The sequence below is a fragment of the Zalophus californianus genome, chromosome 12 (genome assembly GCF_009762305.2).
Source record: "Zalophus californianus isolate mZalCal1 chromosome 12, mZalCal1.pri.v2, whole genome shotgun sequence".
Classification (NCBI taxonomy): Eukaryota; Metazoa; Chordata; class Mammalia; order Carnivora; family Otariidae; genus Zalophus; species Zalophus californianus.
Window position 1 is genome coordinate 53,063,331 of NC_045606.1, and position 15,238 is coordinate 53,078,568.

Consider the following 15,238-nt stretch of genomic DNA (forward strand, 5'->3'; position numbering starts at 1 on the left):
GGGACTAAGCTGTGCATTGAGCTCTGCGCTCAGCAGGAAGTCTGCTTCTCTCCCTCTCTCTCTGACCCCCGACCCCCTGCTCGCTCTCTCTCTTTCTCAAATAAATAAATAAATAAATCTAAAAAAAAGAAAGCTCCCCATGGGATCAACCAAAGTTTCTCTTGCAACTGCCTGACAATTCAACTGCTCCCTCTGCCCAGTCCTGCTGCTTCTATTCCCTTACAGATATTTTTTTTTCCTGAGCACACGCCCTAGTAAATGATCTGCATGCAAGTTCCACAGAGCCTTAGAATCTATTTATCTAAGAATCCAATCTATGGCAGCTTTGTACTCACAATGCACTGTCATTTTTACAGTAATATTACCCATACTGTTACTAGCAACATACTTACTGAAAACAATTTAAAATGATTTGTTTATATCATTTTTATTTTATCTTGTGTACTTCTTTTTGTTCTTAGGTTTTATCTTTTTAGGGATATGCTAATTACTATTTTAAAATCACTTGAAATAGTTCCTCTCTGTATGGTTATGACAACAACTCAATAATTAGGTAAGTTCATTTGGTTCATTTTTTTTTATTTTCAAGGTTTAAGTTTAAACTTATTTTTTAATTATGCAAAATATTTACATGATTCCCATCAACTATAGAAAATGGTGTATATTTTCAGAAGTCTAGCTTCTGTCCCTGTTTTTTCCACCCTTTCTCATGTGTAAACCTTTAAAAAGTTTTTTGGCTTATTCTCCCATTGTGGTAATTCTATTTTCTTTCTTTTTTTTTCTTTTTATTTTTTTTTAAGATTTTCTGTATTTATTTGACAGAGAGAGACACAGCCAGAGAGGGAACACAAGCAGGGGGAGTGGGAGAGGGAGACGCAGGCTTCCCGCGGAGCAGGGAGCCCAATGCGGGGCTCGATCCCAGGACCCTGGGATCGTGACCTGAGCTGAAGGCAGACGCTTAACACCTGAGCCACCCAGGCGCCCCTGTGGTAATTATATTTTCACATAAACAAATACTATGGGGAGGGCAGGGGTGTACCATCTCCACTTTCATAGATGAATTGTAGCAAAACATACACATTTTTCTCTCCCTTTCATATTTCACTTGAAAATATATCTTGGAAGGGCTCCTGGGTGGCTCAGTCAGTTAAGCCTCAGGTCGTGATCTCAGGGTTGTGAGATCAAGCCCCGAGTCCGGCTCCATGCTCACTGGGGAGTCTGCTTGAGATTCTCTCTTTCCCTTTCCCTAAGCTCCTCCCACTCGTGATCTCTTGCTGTCTCTCTCAAATAAATAAATAAATCTTAAAAAAAAAAAAGAAAGAAAATATGTCTTGGAAATCATTCCACTAAAGCATATAGAGGTATACTCATTCTTTTTGTAGCTGCATATTACTCCATTATTTGGATGTTCTGTAGTTTATTTAACCAGTCAGCTATTCCTGGGCATTTAGGTAGCTTCTAGTCTTTTCTACTTAAAATATAGTGCTGTGATAACTAGCTTTGTACATAGATTCCTGGAGGAAAGACTGCTGGGTCAAAGGGCAAATGCATAGGTAATTTTTCTAGAAATTGACTAATTCTCCGGGATTGTATCATTTTGAATTCCCAGCAGTGATGTGAGTGCCTGTTTCCCTACTCATACCAAGAATATGTCAGTCTTAAAGCTAGTAACCAAAAAAAATAGTATTGTACTATAGTTTGAATTTGTATTTTTCTTTTGTGAGGGAGGTTGAGCATCTTTCCATATGCTTAAGGATCATTTGTGGGAATGAATATGACTCAGTATACCATGTTCAGATACTAGCGAGCAAGCTGGAGAGACAAAAGAAATGGAGGGTTGGCAGATTCTTTTTAAGAACATGACACATGAGTTGTACCTCGTAACTTTCACTTTCTATTAGTTACAAGAGAAACTAGGAAGTGAAATTTCCAGTTGGGTGACCATGAGTTCCGTTGAAACCTGGAATGGTGTAAGTGTTCTATTACGTGAAGGAATAAAGGGTGAGTGGACAGTGGGGACAGTTCTGCCACACCATCTCATTTTAAGAAAAACCCAGCCATCACCATTGCCCTACATGATTTGGTCACATGTTTCTTCTCCTTCTCCTTCTTTTTAATTTTTTTTTTTTTTAGAGAGAGAGCAGGGGCAGGGGTAGAAGGGCAGAGGGAGAGAGAGAGAATCTTAAGCAGACTCCGTGCCCATGTGGAGCCGGATGTGGGACCACCAAGGGGCTCAATCTCACAACCCGGAGATCATGACCTGAGCCGAAATCAAGAGTTGGACACAACCGACTGAGCCACCCAGGCGCCCCAACATGTTTCTTCTTTATCTGCATCTCCTACTCTTTTCCTTCTTAACTGGTCTTGCTGTTTCTCTAAAAACCAAGCATCATCTCTATGAGTCTATTTCTTTTTCCTCTACCTGGAATAGTCTTCTCCCAGAATCCATGGCTCACTTCCTCACTTAAATTTCTGCTTTCTTGAGCACTGATACTGATTAGCCTTGTCCTTCCCAACTCTTGCCTCCCCTTTGCTTTTCTTCTTAGAACCTATCATTATCTGACGTAATAAACATATTTCACCTTTGCTTGTTCAGTTTCTCATGTTTTGCACTCCCTAATTAATGATAAACTCTTTGTAATGTTTAAGTGTACCAGGCACTGACCTAAGTGCTCATGCTTTCTGTATATTTAAACTGAGTTAATTCTCAGGACAACGCTCTCCATTGGCTCTTGCCGTGCTATTGCTACATAACAAACCTATCACAATTATGAGGCTTAAAACAATTATCATTTATTATTGTTCCTGTATCTGTAAGTTGACCGAGGGTAGATTGATTGAGAGCAGGTTTAGCTGGACTTGCCTCTGAGCTCAAGTTGGGTCCAGGTTGGTTCCTTGCACCAGAGAACTAGCCGAGGATTTTCTGCTCATGACAATGGCAGGGGCACAAGGGGGCGAGCCCCACCATGCAAACTCATTTCAAGCCTTTGTGTCATGTCTGCTAACATCCCATTGACCAAAGTAAGTCATATGACCAAATACAACTTGAAAGTGTTAACAGAAAAGTATACTCAATCATGAAGGTGGGGGAAGGGGATGTTTACTGAAAAATCATCAAATCTGCCATTTTATTATTCCTATTTTAGATGACAAACTGAGGCCCCTAGGAAGGTAGGTAGCTGATCAAGGTCACATACTCAATACGGGTGGAAGTGAAGGCACATCCAGTTGGTATAGTTCTCGTCTAGCCAATATAACTCTAGTTTATACCAGTGATATGAGAGCAAGAACTTAGTCTGTTGTATTCTCTGCACCTAGAACAGTGTTTAGCACTTAGAAGGCATTCAATAAATATTTGTGGAGCAAATAAATGAACTCAGCACAGTACATAGCCCTTGATTGGTTGGTACTTGATAAATGTTAGCTATTATTAAGAAAAATTATTCAAAACTTGGGAAGAAGGTAAAGGAAAGGCAGCCTTTTCAGTGTCACGTTGGAACATCATTTAACCAAAAGATTACTTAATTATCTAGGGAAATGTACCTCTTTTGACTCATTTTTTTTTTTTTTAGATTTATTTGTTTATTTGAGGGGTGGGGGCCGAGGAAGAGGGAGAGGGAATCTTAAGCAGACTCCTTGGAACCCAGTGGGGCTTGATCTAAGGACCCTGAGATCATTGACTCACTATTTACTACTGATTACATATCTGAACTCTATGAAGTTATATTTTTATTTACAGATTTTTGTTCATTACGGATTTAAATATTTCTAAAATCAAATGATTTTTTGAAAAGCCCCCAAACAAAAGTTAATGTTATAGTGTTCTGAAGGACATTAAGGAGTACTGTATCTAACCTAGTAATCTAACAGTCTTCCTCCACGGACAAGAAATCTTTTTCTCTAATTCCCTGTGGAACAACTTCACCATTTTGTTTCCTCAATAATGAATTGAATATATCTTTGACATGTCTTCATTCTCTATATTGAGTTACATATTTAACTTCTTAAAAATTGTACTTTAATATTAGCACTGTAATAGAGTTTTGTTTTTTTCCCTGAATCTGAAAGTGGGTTTTCACTTTTAATTTAAGTCAACTCTTATTTACAGAATTTCTGTTTCTCTGGGGTAAGGGATGCAAAGCTGGAATGCAGGGGTGAGAGTAGAGATGAAGAAGCCCATTGTAAGGTGTTTGCAGTGATTCCCAGACTTGCACCCTAGCCACTGGAGGATCAAGGATTGCTGTGGCCCATATCCAGCACCCTTGATGGCCTGAAGTTGTTATAAAGGCTTTCCAGGAGCCTGTGTTAATTCAAGAATCTGATCATGTCACTAGAAAAGCTTACAGATTGTCATCAGACTCAGATCCCCAAAAAGAGAAATTATTGAGGCTCCAAATCTTGCTAGAAATAACTATTTATCAGTCATCAGTTATTATAATGGATTACTGAGGGCAACCCTCCTTCAGAGCTACAATGAGAGAATTGGGGTTTTAAGATTTTATTTTGAAATGAACAAGTAAAGGGGACCCATTAAAAAAAGTTTAGTTCGAGGAACCCCCCTCAAAATTCTGGCTACTTCAGTATTCGGAGTTTCCTTAATAGTCTCAACAAATGTCCTTAATAGGCCATACTGAAATCCCATTGCAATATCACAGAGACTGTCTTTAATCTGGAACTTTTCTCCCCAGACCTTTTACTCTTGGATTGCGTGATAATTCTAAGTACTACGCTGTAGTGTACAAAGAGCGGTATGCATTTTCTTATTGGGCGTATTAACATTCTAGTAAGTGGCCGGTGAGGATCAGAATCAGGACTTCGAATACCTATATCTTCTATTTCCACAACTGGGAAAGTTGCATTGCCAGGTTAGCTCTTTTCTGGTAATATTTGGACAACCTTCAGCAAGGTGAATAAAAGCCCGCAGCGCTGGGCCTGAATTCCTGTTTCACTTTCTCCTCGTTAGGCAGCCACTTTGTCACTCAGTTCCCTTGCCCATAAAACAAGCTGACCAGTTGGAGCCCTGACTTTTTAGGGATTATATGAAATAATCAAGGTGAAGGATTTAGCATGGAGCTCGGCACCAGAAAGCACAGCTTAAGCCAAGATTAATCAGTGCTGGGCTGTTAACTCTCGCTCGCTGGGAGCCTCTCGGAACATCCAGTAGGCCAAGCAGCCGGAGGACAGAAGCGGCGGCCCACCCAGAGGCTCAGACCCGCAGAGGACAGGCCCTTTCTCCCGCGGGGTTCAGAGCCCGGAGCCCGGAGCCCGAAGGCCCCACCCCCGGCGCTGACCCCGCCCTCAGCGGGCTGGGGCGGGGACGCCGTCTCCCGGGAAACGGGACGCGCAGCTCCTCTCGGGCCAGCGCCTCCGCCGGCGTGTCTCGCACTGCGAGCAACGCCCTCAAGCCAACTAGCAGCAGGTGGGGACGAGGGGTCAGCTGCTTGCAATCGCCGGAGGAGGTGGGCGCCTCTCGCGACGCGTGTGGGAGGGAAGAGGCGTCCTCGCCCACCCCAGGCTGGTCAGGGGCGAGCGCGTGGAGCCGACCGGTCCCGCGTCCTGTCGGAAGTGCGGGATGGCTGCCCCAGAGGCGCGCCGCTTCCCAGAAGTCCTGGGCCTTCGCCTAACCCCGGTCGCTGGCTTGGAGGTGGCGGGCGTGATGGAGCTGGAGGAGGAAGAGGAGGAAGAGGAGGAAGAGGAGGAAGAGGAGGAAGAGGAGGAAGAGGAGGAGGCGGCGGCGGCCAGAAGAGCGCGGAGTTTCGCCCGAGACGCGCGAGTGCGCTTTCTCGGCGGCCGCCTGGAGCTGATGCTGGGGCTCCCGGCGGAGAAATGGAGCCAGTATTTGGAGAGCGAGGACCACCGGCAGGTGCTGGGGGAGTTCCTGGAGAGCCCTAGCCCCGCCTGCCTTGTGTTCAGAGTCGCCACCGCGGGGCCGCTCGCGGTCTCCCGGGAGGTAAGGGGCGACAGGCAAAGGGACCTGGTCTTACCGCCTGCCCTGCATAGCGGGGACAGACCCGTCGTGTCTCCTTGGATTCCCGTGGGGCACGCACTCGGGCGCTTTAAAACACTCTTTGGAGCTCTTACCCCGGAGTCTGCAAAATCCCCCACGTGCGCCCACTCTGCAGTTAAGCGGCTGTAGTTTAGTTTTTTTTAGAAGGTCGGCTTGTTCGACCGGCATAAAGCAGGAAAAGCTGCGCTTTCTTTAGCTGCGTGGGCCTTAGGTGCAAGGTGGGTTCTCGGTTCCCGATAACTTCCGTTTCAGTCGCTCTTGGGTCAGTCTGGGGGCCTGTCTTTTAAAAAATGTTTAGTAGAGTCTGAATAATTTGTTCTGTGCTCATTCTGACTGCTTTGTCACATTTCATCTCGAATAAAATACTTAGTCCTTAAAGAAGGAGTTCCCCGGGCAGTCTGCGCACACATGGTATTTAGCAACCGTGGTAAATTTTTTCTTTCTTTCCATCTTTTTACCTTTTTCTTTGCTCTCCTCCCTTACCCCCCCCTTTTTTTTAATTTTTTGAACATTTAGACTGCTCCTCCGCTTGAAGGTTAAGGTATCACAAGTACAGCATTTGTATTCAGATTTTTTTTTTTTAAGTGCAAAGTTTGGAACATGATTTACAGTCTTCAGTGTTGTACCGTGCCTCAGTGTAATGTTATAAAAGTGTTTTTTTATCATCACTAGATGTGGTCACTTTAATAGTTGGGAAATGGAATCCCAGAGAAGAACAGGAGTCTGCCTTAGGATTTTGAGTTTTTGTTCTCCTACTTTTGCAGTTATAACTAATTAAAAAAATTTGTCAGAGAAGGAAGTAGGACACTTAACTCCAACATTACCCAAGTTAAATGATTATATCTGAAGAAATAACGCAGTAGTTGTGGAAATGGTAGAATATCTTCATTAAGCACTTTATCTTGAGAATAGAAATAAAAATTAACCTCCTGTGCCTGATCTTCATTTCAGTTTGGCTAATTTCCAAACAACAAAAAGATTATAAAAAGGAATAAACCTTTCCTGAGATAGAAAACTTCTAAATTCTCCTTGAATTTGTTTTTAGTTACGAGATGTTATGGGATGTAATGATCTTGGGTAATTGACATGCCCTTTAAAGGCAATACTTCCACACCAGGAATGCCATTAAATTAGCATTATAAAAGAACAAAGAAAACTGTATACATTTTGTAGAAAGGGGGGAAGGGCAGCAGAACTACCTTATTTATAAAGGTAGGCAAGATGCCAGGGTTTTTTCTTTTTCTAGCGATCCAGCTACAAGTTAGATACAGCAAATCCTGTTTGTTAACATGGAAATTATACTGGGAACTTAAACTAATTATCTTGCTCTTGTTTCAGATTCCAAGAGATGCAAAACATAAACTTGTTTATATTGCCAAGAAGATTACCGAAAACATTGGAGTAAATGATTTTTCTCAGACAGTTTTATTTGGAGAGTTAACTGCGTCATCATTTGGACATGTAACTGCTTTCCTAGACGAGGTACTAGTCTTTAATATTTGAATCTTTAATTTATCTCTCTGACGCTTGGAATTATTCAGAAAAACTCTGGCTATTAAAAAACTGTAGAAGCCAATAATCTCTTTAGCCAGGTAGATGGAATGTTGTAACAGACTGTTTCTGAAATGAGATGATACTGGTGCTGATATTCAACGGACGGTAATTTGTAGGATCATCCTTTTTCTGTTTCTAAATAACGAAAGTAAAAAGCAGCTTGAATAGGCTTTTGTAATTAGCTGTAGTTTTAGATTTCACGTTGATTAGAGACAAACCGACACTTTGGAAATGAGTATTATAAGTTTTTCAGATTTCCCTTAGTTTCTGTGTCACTCAGGTCAGATAATGGGGAAAAGGTAATGGAAACAAAATTCTTGAAATGATTGCGTTAAAATTCCTCTTTCCTCTCCCCTTAAATCAGAGAAAAGCTCTCTAAACCCAGGTTACTTAAGCTTTTAATGTAGGGTTTTTTAATGTGGGATGCGGGGGGATTTTATTAAAGGCAGGCTCCTCCAGGAGGCCTGGGGTGGGGCCAATCTTCTTCCTCTAACCTCCTACTTCTGGTGTTTGTTCACAGACCAGCTTTGAGGAAAGATGTACCAAATGATCAGGTTCTATAGAACTAGAGCAGTGGTTCTCAGACTTTGCTAAACATGAGAATCACCTGGGGAGCTTTTCTAACCGACCCTTGCCCCGGTCACTCCTAATACCAATTAAGTGAGAATGGAGTTGGAGCCCGGTGGAAGTTAAAGATCCCCAAGTGATTCTCATGTGTCCCAAACTTGGGGAAATGCTGGATTAGAAATCAGATCTCCGTCATCAGTTCAGGCCTGCCAAGGCCAATGCTTAAGGTAGGAATAATTACCAGCATATTTATTACTAATGATTTGCCATTCTCCCTGTTTCACACCTATTCTGCTTCCTGGGACCACCCAAGGTCTTTCACTCCCAACTTCAGTACCCTACCTTGGTTTCCCTCTCCTCCTCTTGAATTGACTTGGTTTTAGATGATTTCAGGGAAACACTAAGAGCTTTCAATCCCCCCAAGCCCCTGGGGCACTTTGTGGTCTGTAGCAGGAGCTCAAGAAATTTTTATTGATCTGAACCTGATGAAAGGATTTCACATGAAATGTGAATGGCTTTTGGTCATTTGAATCTAGATTGCCACCCACTGGGGCTTGGAAGGGCAAGGATGCACTCTTCATTGGAATTCTTACACTACCATCAGTGTCTCGCAACAGAAGATACACAGCTCTTCGAAGTTCCTCTGACCTTTCTCTGGATTTGTGTCAGTCCCAGGGTCTGCCTTCTGCTCAGGAAAACGTTAAATGAAAGAGTAAAAAAAAAAAAAAAAGAAAGTAAGCTGTCAACAAGTTCATTTAGCATAGGTATAAACCGTTCAGAACCCCAGAGTTTAAGTGATTTAGAAGATTTATGCTGTTATGCTTGAGAATCTGAGTATTAAAGAAAAAAAGTAAGATGACACTTAGGAAGTCACTTGGGTTTATTTATGAATAAGACTTAAATTCAGTATGAACAAGGCGGTAAGGCGTAGCTATATATTAGGTTAAACGCATTTATAAGGAGGGCTCCTAGTGGCTCAGTAGGTTGGGCATCTGACTCTTGATTTCAACTCTGGATTTCAGCTTGGGTTGAGATCTCAGGGTCATGGGATGGAGCCTCATGTCAGGCTCCGTGCTCAGTGGGGAGTCCGCTTGAGATTCTCTCTCTCCCTCTGCCCCTCCCTGTGCATGCTCACTCTCTTTAAAATCTTTTTTAAAAGGATTTTACAAGGATTGTCTTTGCTTGGTATCCAGTATAGCTCACAAAATTGGCTGATTGACAGTGGTTTATGATGATGAGCAAGGTACTCCCAAACTTCTCTCTCTAGCTAAGAGCGCTCTCCCAAATTTCAAACTTGGAGATCCACTTGTTTTCCTGAAATTCATGCCTTGTTGGGTAATAAACGTTGAACTGATCTTCCCCAACCTGCATTACTTGTGGTTACCTCCAGCATAGTGGATGTGAACTCCATCCTTCCAGTTATCCAAGCCGGAAGACTTGGGAGTCAGCCTTCACTCCTTTCTTTGTGTCAACCTTTGTATCCATTCTGGCAGGAAATCATATAAGTTCTACCTTCAAAATACCTTCAGAATCATCCTCCATACTCTCCTCCACTGCTGCCACTCAGGGCTGGTTCACCATGGTCTCTCATTAGTCTTATAATTGATTTCTGTGCTTTTGCATGGTTCCCATCTAGAACCTATGTGCAGAACAGCTGCTTGAAGGATTCTGTTGCATTCTGTTGCAGCAGGAGTCAGAACATGTCACTTCTCTGCTCAGACCCTGCCCTGGGCTCCCTTTCACTCCGAATCAGGGCCCAAGTGCTTGTAGTCATTCAGACTTGGCACGTTCTCTGTAGACCAGTGTTCTCAGTGTTACCTAGAAACGTGTTACAGCTGTAGAATCTCAGGACCTTCTTGAGAGCTCCTGAATCAGGACCATTGGGTGGTTCTTATTTATAGGATGGAAGCCCTAGTCCAGAATCTGTGATCGGACCTCTCCATGACCTTTTTGCTGTTACTTGTCTCAGATACACTTTTGCCCTGGCTATTTCTTTATCTTCCCCAGAATTCACTCAGCCCCTTTATGTCCTTCATGTCTTTTTGCTCAAATAACTCCTTTTAATAAAGCCACCCTTTGGGAGGGCAGAAACCTTTGCAGGGTAGAGACTAGGGTTAGCAAATGAGGCACCCACTTCAAGAGCAAAATTTACAGGTAGGCAAGGAGGGAGGGGGGACAAAAAAACTCAGTAATCAAGATGAAGTTTTAGTGCAGTATTTAAAAAAACAATGAAAAAAATCACTTTAAATAAAAACTGATCGCTAACAGTGCCATACTAGATCATATTGGAGCCTGAGGCAAAAGTAAGTAGTATCGGTGCTGTTTTTATTTTAAAATGTTGATAATTTGTTTATCATGAATTTTTTTTGCATTAATTTTGATTTAAAAAAATCTCTTAAGGGGTGCCCGTGTGGCTCAGTTGGTTGACTCTTGGTTTTATCTCAGGTCATAATCTTATGGGTCATAAGATTGAGCCTAGGGTTGATCTTTGTGGTCAAAGGGGAGTGTGCTTGAGATCCTCTCCCTCTGCCCCCCACCCCCCTGCACTCACATGTGATAATGTGCACTCATTTGCTCTCTCTGTAAGGTAAATCTTAAAAAAAAAAAAAAAAAAAAACTTAAAATATTACTCATCTTGATTCCTGAGGTTTTTGGTGCCCTTTGATAATTCAGTTCCAGCATGAATGCCTCACTTGCCTTACCCTTGTCCCTGCTCTGAATCTTTGTTTTGCTCTGTGTTGTGGCCCAAACCACCTAAGGACCTTGCCTGACATGCGGTAGGAGCTCAGTACTTGTTGAACGAATGAAAGTCAGTTAGGGGCTAATTGACACCCTGTTCTCATAAGGGACAAAACACTGAGGCTTCAAGGTATTTCTTTAGAGAAGAAGCATTTGGTACATCATCTCTGATATTTCCATTTGAATCTTTTTGGACACGTGGAAAAGACACTTGGAAATTTCATGCTAATCTCAGTTATTAATCCATGTGTATTGAAGACCTACTTGGTGCTGGTGACTGGACAGACGTGGCAATTACGGATGTAGTTTGCACCCTCAGAAAGGACGCAGTCTGTTCAGGGAGGCCAGTTGCTGAGTCTGCGGGGGGGAGGTCACAGTAGTCGTGCTGTGGGAGCCTCGGGGCGCTCCCCACTCCTAGAGGGCTGGCAGGAGTGTGAGGACTTTGGAACGGGACGAGCAAAGGTCTCCCTTTGCCTGGGGCACTTTTGGTTTCCACCTGTTACAGATCAGTTAATGTCTGCTAATAGTTTTTAGTGTCTGTACTCTCAAAAGCAGCCACAGTTGTATGGTAAATTACTTGCTCCCCACAGTGTTGAAGGACAAGGAGGAGAGAGCTAGATGGAGGAGGAGGAAGGGCATTCTGAGCAGAGGGAGAAACAATGTGAAGGCACAGAGGTGAGGAAATGAAGGTTCATTTTTTAAAAAGGAATCAATTAAAGTAGCTGGATTGGGGAACCAGAGCTGGAGGGTGGTGAGAAACAAGGCCGGAGAGGCTGATTAGGAAAAAAAAAAAAAAAACCAAAAACGAACAAATAGACACAAGAGCCATGTATTTCAGATGGTTGCCAGCAAAGGTGGTGGCCAAGCCCAAATTCATGTGTTGATTGGAAGATGGTTGTGGTAATGCACATTCTAGGAAAGTTTTTATCAGAGCAGGCTTAATTAGGAAGTTGTAGAGTCAAATGGAATGTCAGTGGTCCCTCATGACTTGCATTCCAAGCTAATCAACTTGTAACTTTCTGATTTGTACATTAACAAGAAACACTACATACAAGCACTGGTAGATTGGTGATTCTGTTGAATGAAGGAGAGACTGGTAACAGTGATTGCCCTGAAAGGTACTGAAGGAGTTTTCCAGTGTTGGGCTTCTTTCTTTTTTTTAAAAGATTTTATTTATTTATTTGATAGAGACACAGCGAGAGAGGGAACACAAGCAGGGGGAGTGGGAGAGGGAGAAGCAGGCTCTCCGCTGAGCAGGGAGCCCGATGTGGGGCTCGATCCCCAGGACCCTGGGATCATGACCTGAGCCGAAGGCAGACGCTTAATGACTGAGTCACCCAGATGCCCCCCTAGTGTTTGGCTTCTTAAATGGGGATAGAGTAAGGAAGGGATGGACCAAGTGTTTGAACTGAAGGTGGGGAAGGTCATTTGCGCCTTCATATTTACTTTTTTCTCATTTAAATGATACTCTCACTTATATTCAATGTTGAACAGTTTTTGGAGTTTAACTCCACTCCACAGAATAATGGGAATTGACGCTGATGTGCTTGGGGCCTCCCAAACTTCTCTCTCCAGCCTGGATCTCTCTTCTAAATTCCAAGCTCAGATGTCCACCTTCCTTGTGGACATGGCCACTTAGTGTGTAATGTCTCAAACCTAACCTATCCAAAGTTGAACTCCCAATCTTCTTACATTATTATGTGTTCCCATATGGTATGGTTTGTAGCTGTATTGTATTTAGCCAAACTGTTTAAAATGTTGTATAGCTATTTATTATATTGACCCTAATCCTTAAAGAAACAGTAATTGTGAATTATCATTATTACTCATTTGGCTTATTGAGCCCATATGGAAGTCTGATTTGGTTTCCATAGTTAGTGTCTGGGTCCCATCCTTGGGCATTACAATTTAAGAAGTCTGGGAGAGGCCCTGGCTCCTACCTTTTGAAAGTATTGACCAGGTATTAGTCTCTACTTAAGAACCATTGTAAAAAGAAAATCCCCAGTTTAAAAAAGGATTAAAGAGGGGGGCACCTGGGTGGCTCAGTCAGTTGGGCTTTTGACTCTGGATTTCAGCTCAGGTGGTGGTCTCCGGGTTGTGGGATAGAGCCCTTGGTTGGGCTCTGCAGTTTGTTTGGAGTCTGCTTGTCACTCTCCTTCTGCTCCTCCCTCCACTCATGTTCTCTTTCGCTCGCTCGCTCGCTCGAATAAGATAAAATCTTAAAAAAAGATCAAAGAAGGTAAGTAGAGAAAACCATAGCCAAGGCTCCATCGTTCTTTAATTTGTAGTTACACATTGTACATCAGTTGAATATGTAAACATTCAAGTTATTTTAGTTCTCAGAAAAAGTTTGGAATTTTTCCTCTAAACCACAAAAAGTAGGCAAAAAAATCTTTCCAACAGAAACAAAACAAAACCCCCAAGTAATTGAATTACTTTGTATATAGTTTAACAAATTGTTCTGTAATTAAATAGCACATCCCAGGTCTATTTGTTTTAAATGGGGTTTACAATGATGCTCTAGCTCTTTGACTAATCGCTCTGCAAAGCACATGGCTCAGAATTTCACAGTTTTATCTACAGCATGTGACAGAAATACTTTAAAAGAAGTTGGCTTCATCATAGAATCATAAATGGAGTGAAAGTTTGAAAGCGTACCCAGTGAATTAGCTATGCCGAATAACCAGAATTTTCCTCACGCCTGATGTTCAGAAATAGTTTTTGAGATCTGGGATTTAGTCAAGAAGGAAGTTTTCCAGTGGGTCAGTGCCATGTTCCAAGCCCAAAAAGCTTTAACTCTTCCGTGTAGTTTCCCAGACTCTTCGTGAACTACCCTGCCTTTCCCAAAGCTAATTCCGGGCCGGCCAGACTGGCAGTTTTCCAGAAGCCTTCTACTTCTAGAGCCCTGAATGATTTTTATATATCGGTGTGTTTATCTTGTGTCTCCACTTGGCATCCTGAATATGCCTCGAATGATGGCCGTTCTTAGAGCAAAGGACCTAACCCACTGAGCTTGTCATAGGCAGAGACTATTCCTTACTCTGCTGTTTTCCTAGCTTGACACATAGTGGGTGCTACGCAGGAAAATGTAATAAAATTTGGAGAGATTTGTTTCAACACCGTCAGAAAACAAAAGTGATTGTATTGTCGAAATAGACTTTGAAAAGGTGGAGTAACTATATTCTGAGCATTTTAGCTAATGGCAATTTTATGGAAAAATGCCAGTATACCTGGCGGATTATCAGAAAAATGAAAAGTGTTGAGAATTAGGAGATATTAGAAAAGGGGTGGGAAAGCAAGAAGAGGCTAATAACTTCATTCACTCAAAAAATTCTTGTTAACATATGCTGGGCCTTGGGAATACAAAAATAATTGTTGAAGGCTTTCACATACATGGTGTCACATACATGATGCTCCCAATTTAATGGTAGAGGGAGTTCCAAAAAAGGACCATATGATTAATAAAAATGTTTTTGACTGTGAAACTTGAATCCACTGGTGTGCTACTCAGGGCTTGAGAAGATTAATTTACTTTTGCCTCAATGTGATTCAAAAAGATTTTTTTCATTTATGTACCTGCCTTTGTGCTCAGTTTGCATGAAGAAAGCTGTTTATTTACCTGACATGGTTGTGCTTAGTTTATGCAGCGTTTGAGTCATTGGGAACCTCCTCAAATGCTTGATGAATGGATAAATGAATGAACAAGCCGCATTGTATTTCCACTTTGAAAGATTTTGTCTAATTGATGTCTAAACGGGATACTGATTTTTGTCCTCTCTTTGTAAATTTGATATCCTAGGAAGATACTTAAGAAATTGAATGGCTTTTGTGGCTGATTTTGTGTGACAAGAACATCTTTGAAGGAGTACATTGTCTGTAAATTAACTTCTTTTGAAAATGTTTCTCTTTCTGTAGATTTTAGTGCCAATTCTTTCTAATAGGAACAACCATAAATCCTGGTCCTGTTTCACTTCACAAGACATGGAACGCCACGTAGAAGTCATGAAAAGTAAAATGCATGTCTTTCGGGGCAAAATGTTGAGAAGAACTCTTCTACCAATTCCCACGATAGCAGGGAAAATGGACCCGGATCAGAAATACTCTGAGACCAAGTATGTAATGTTATGGTTTATATAGGATATAAAAATGGAGAGCCCACATACCCAATTAGTATCATATCCCCAGAAAACTATTAGTAAGATAGAGATTTATTAGAACTATATTATTTTTTAAAAAGTTGTGCAGAGCACCTGTATATTATTCCCTTACAAAATATCCTTCTTATAAGCAGACTGCCCAAAAAACAAGCTGTAACAATTGCCATGATGTCAACAAAATTATTTTGGCAATAATGGTTTGAGGATATGATCA

General features: G+C 41.9%; 1 protein-coding gene across 1 annotated transcript in view; it reads left to right on the forward strand.

Annotated features, from left to right (window-relative positions):
* Positions 1 to 5,409: 5,409 nt before the first annotated feature.
* The window catches only part of DNAH11 (dynein axonemal heavy chain 11), a 327,809-nt gene continuing 317,980 nt past the window's right edge, over positions 5,410 to 15,238 (forward strand). The window contains exons 1-3 of the mRNA XM_027574450.2: positions 5,410 to 5,950; positions 7,346 to 7,489; positions 14,783 to 14,979. Coding sequence (XP_027430251.1) covers positions 5,573 to 5,950; positions 7,346 to 7,489; positions 14,783 to 14,979 — 719 coding nt within the window. The 5' untranslated portion in view covers positions 5,410 to 5,572. The remainder of the gene's footprint in view (positions 5,951 to 7,345; positions 7,490 to 14,782; positions 14,980 to 15,238) is intronic.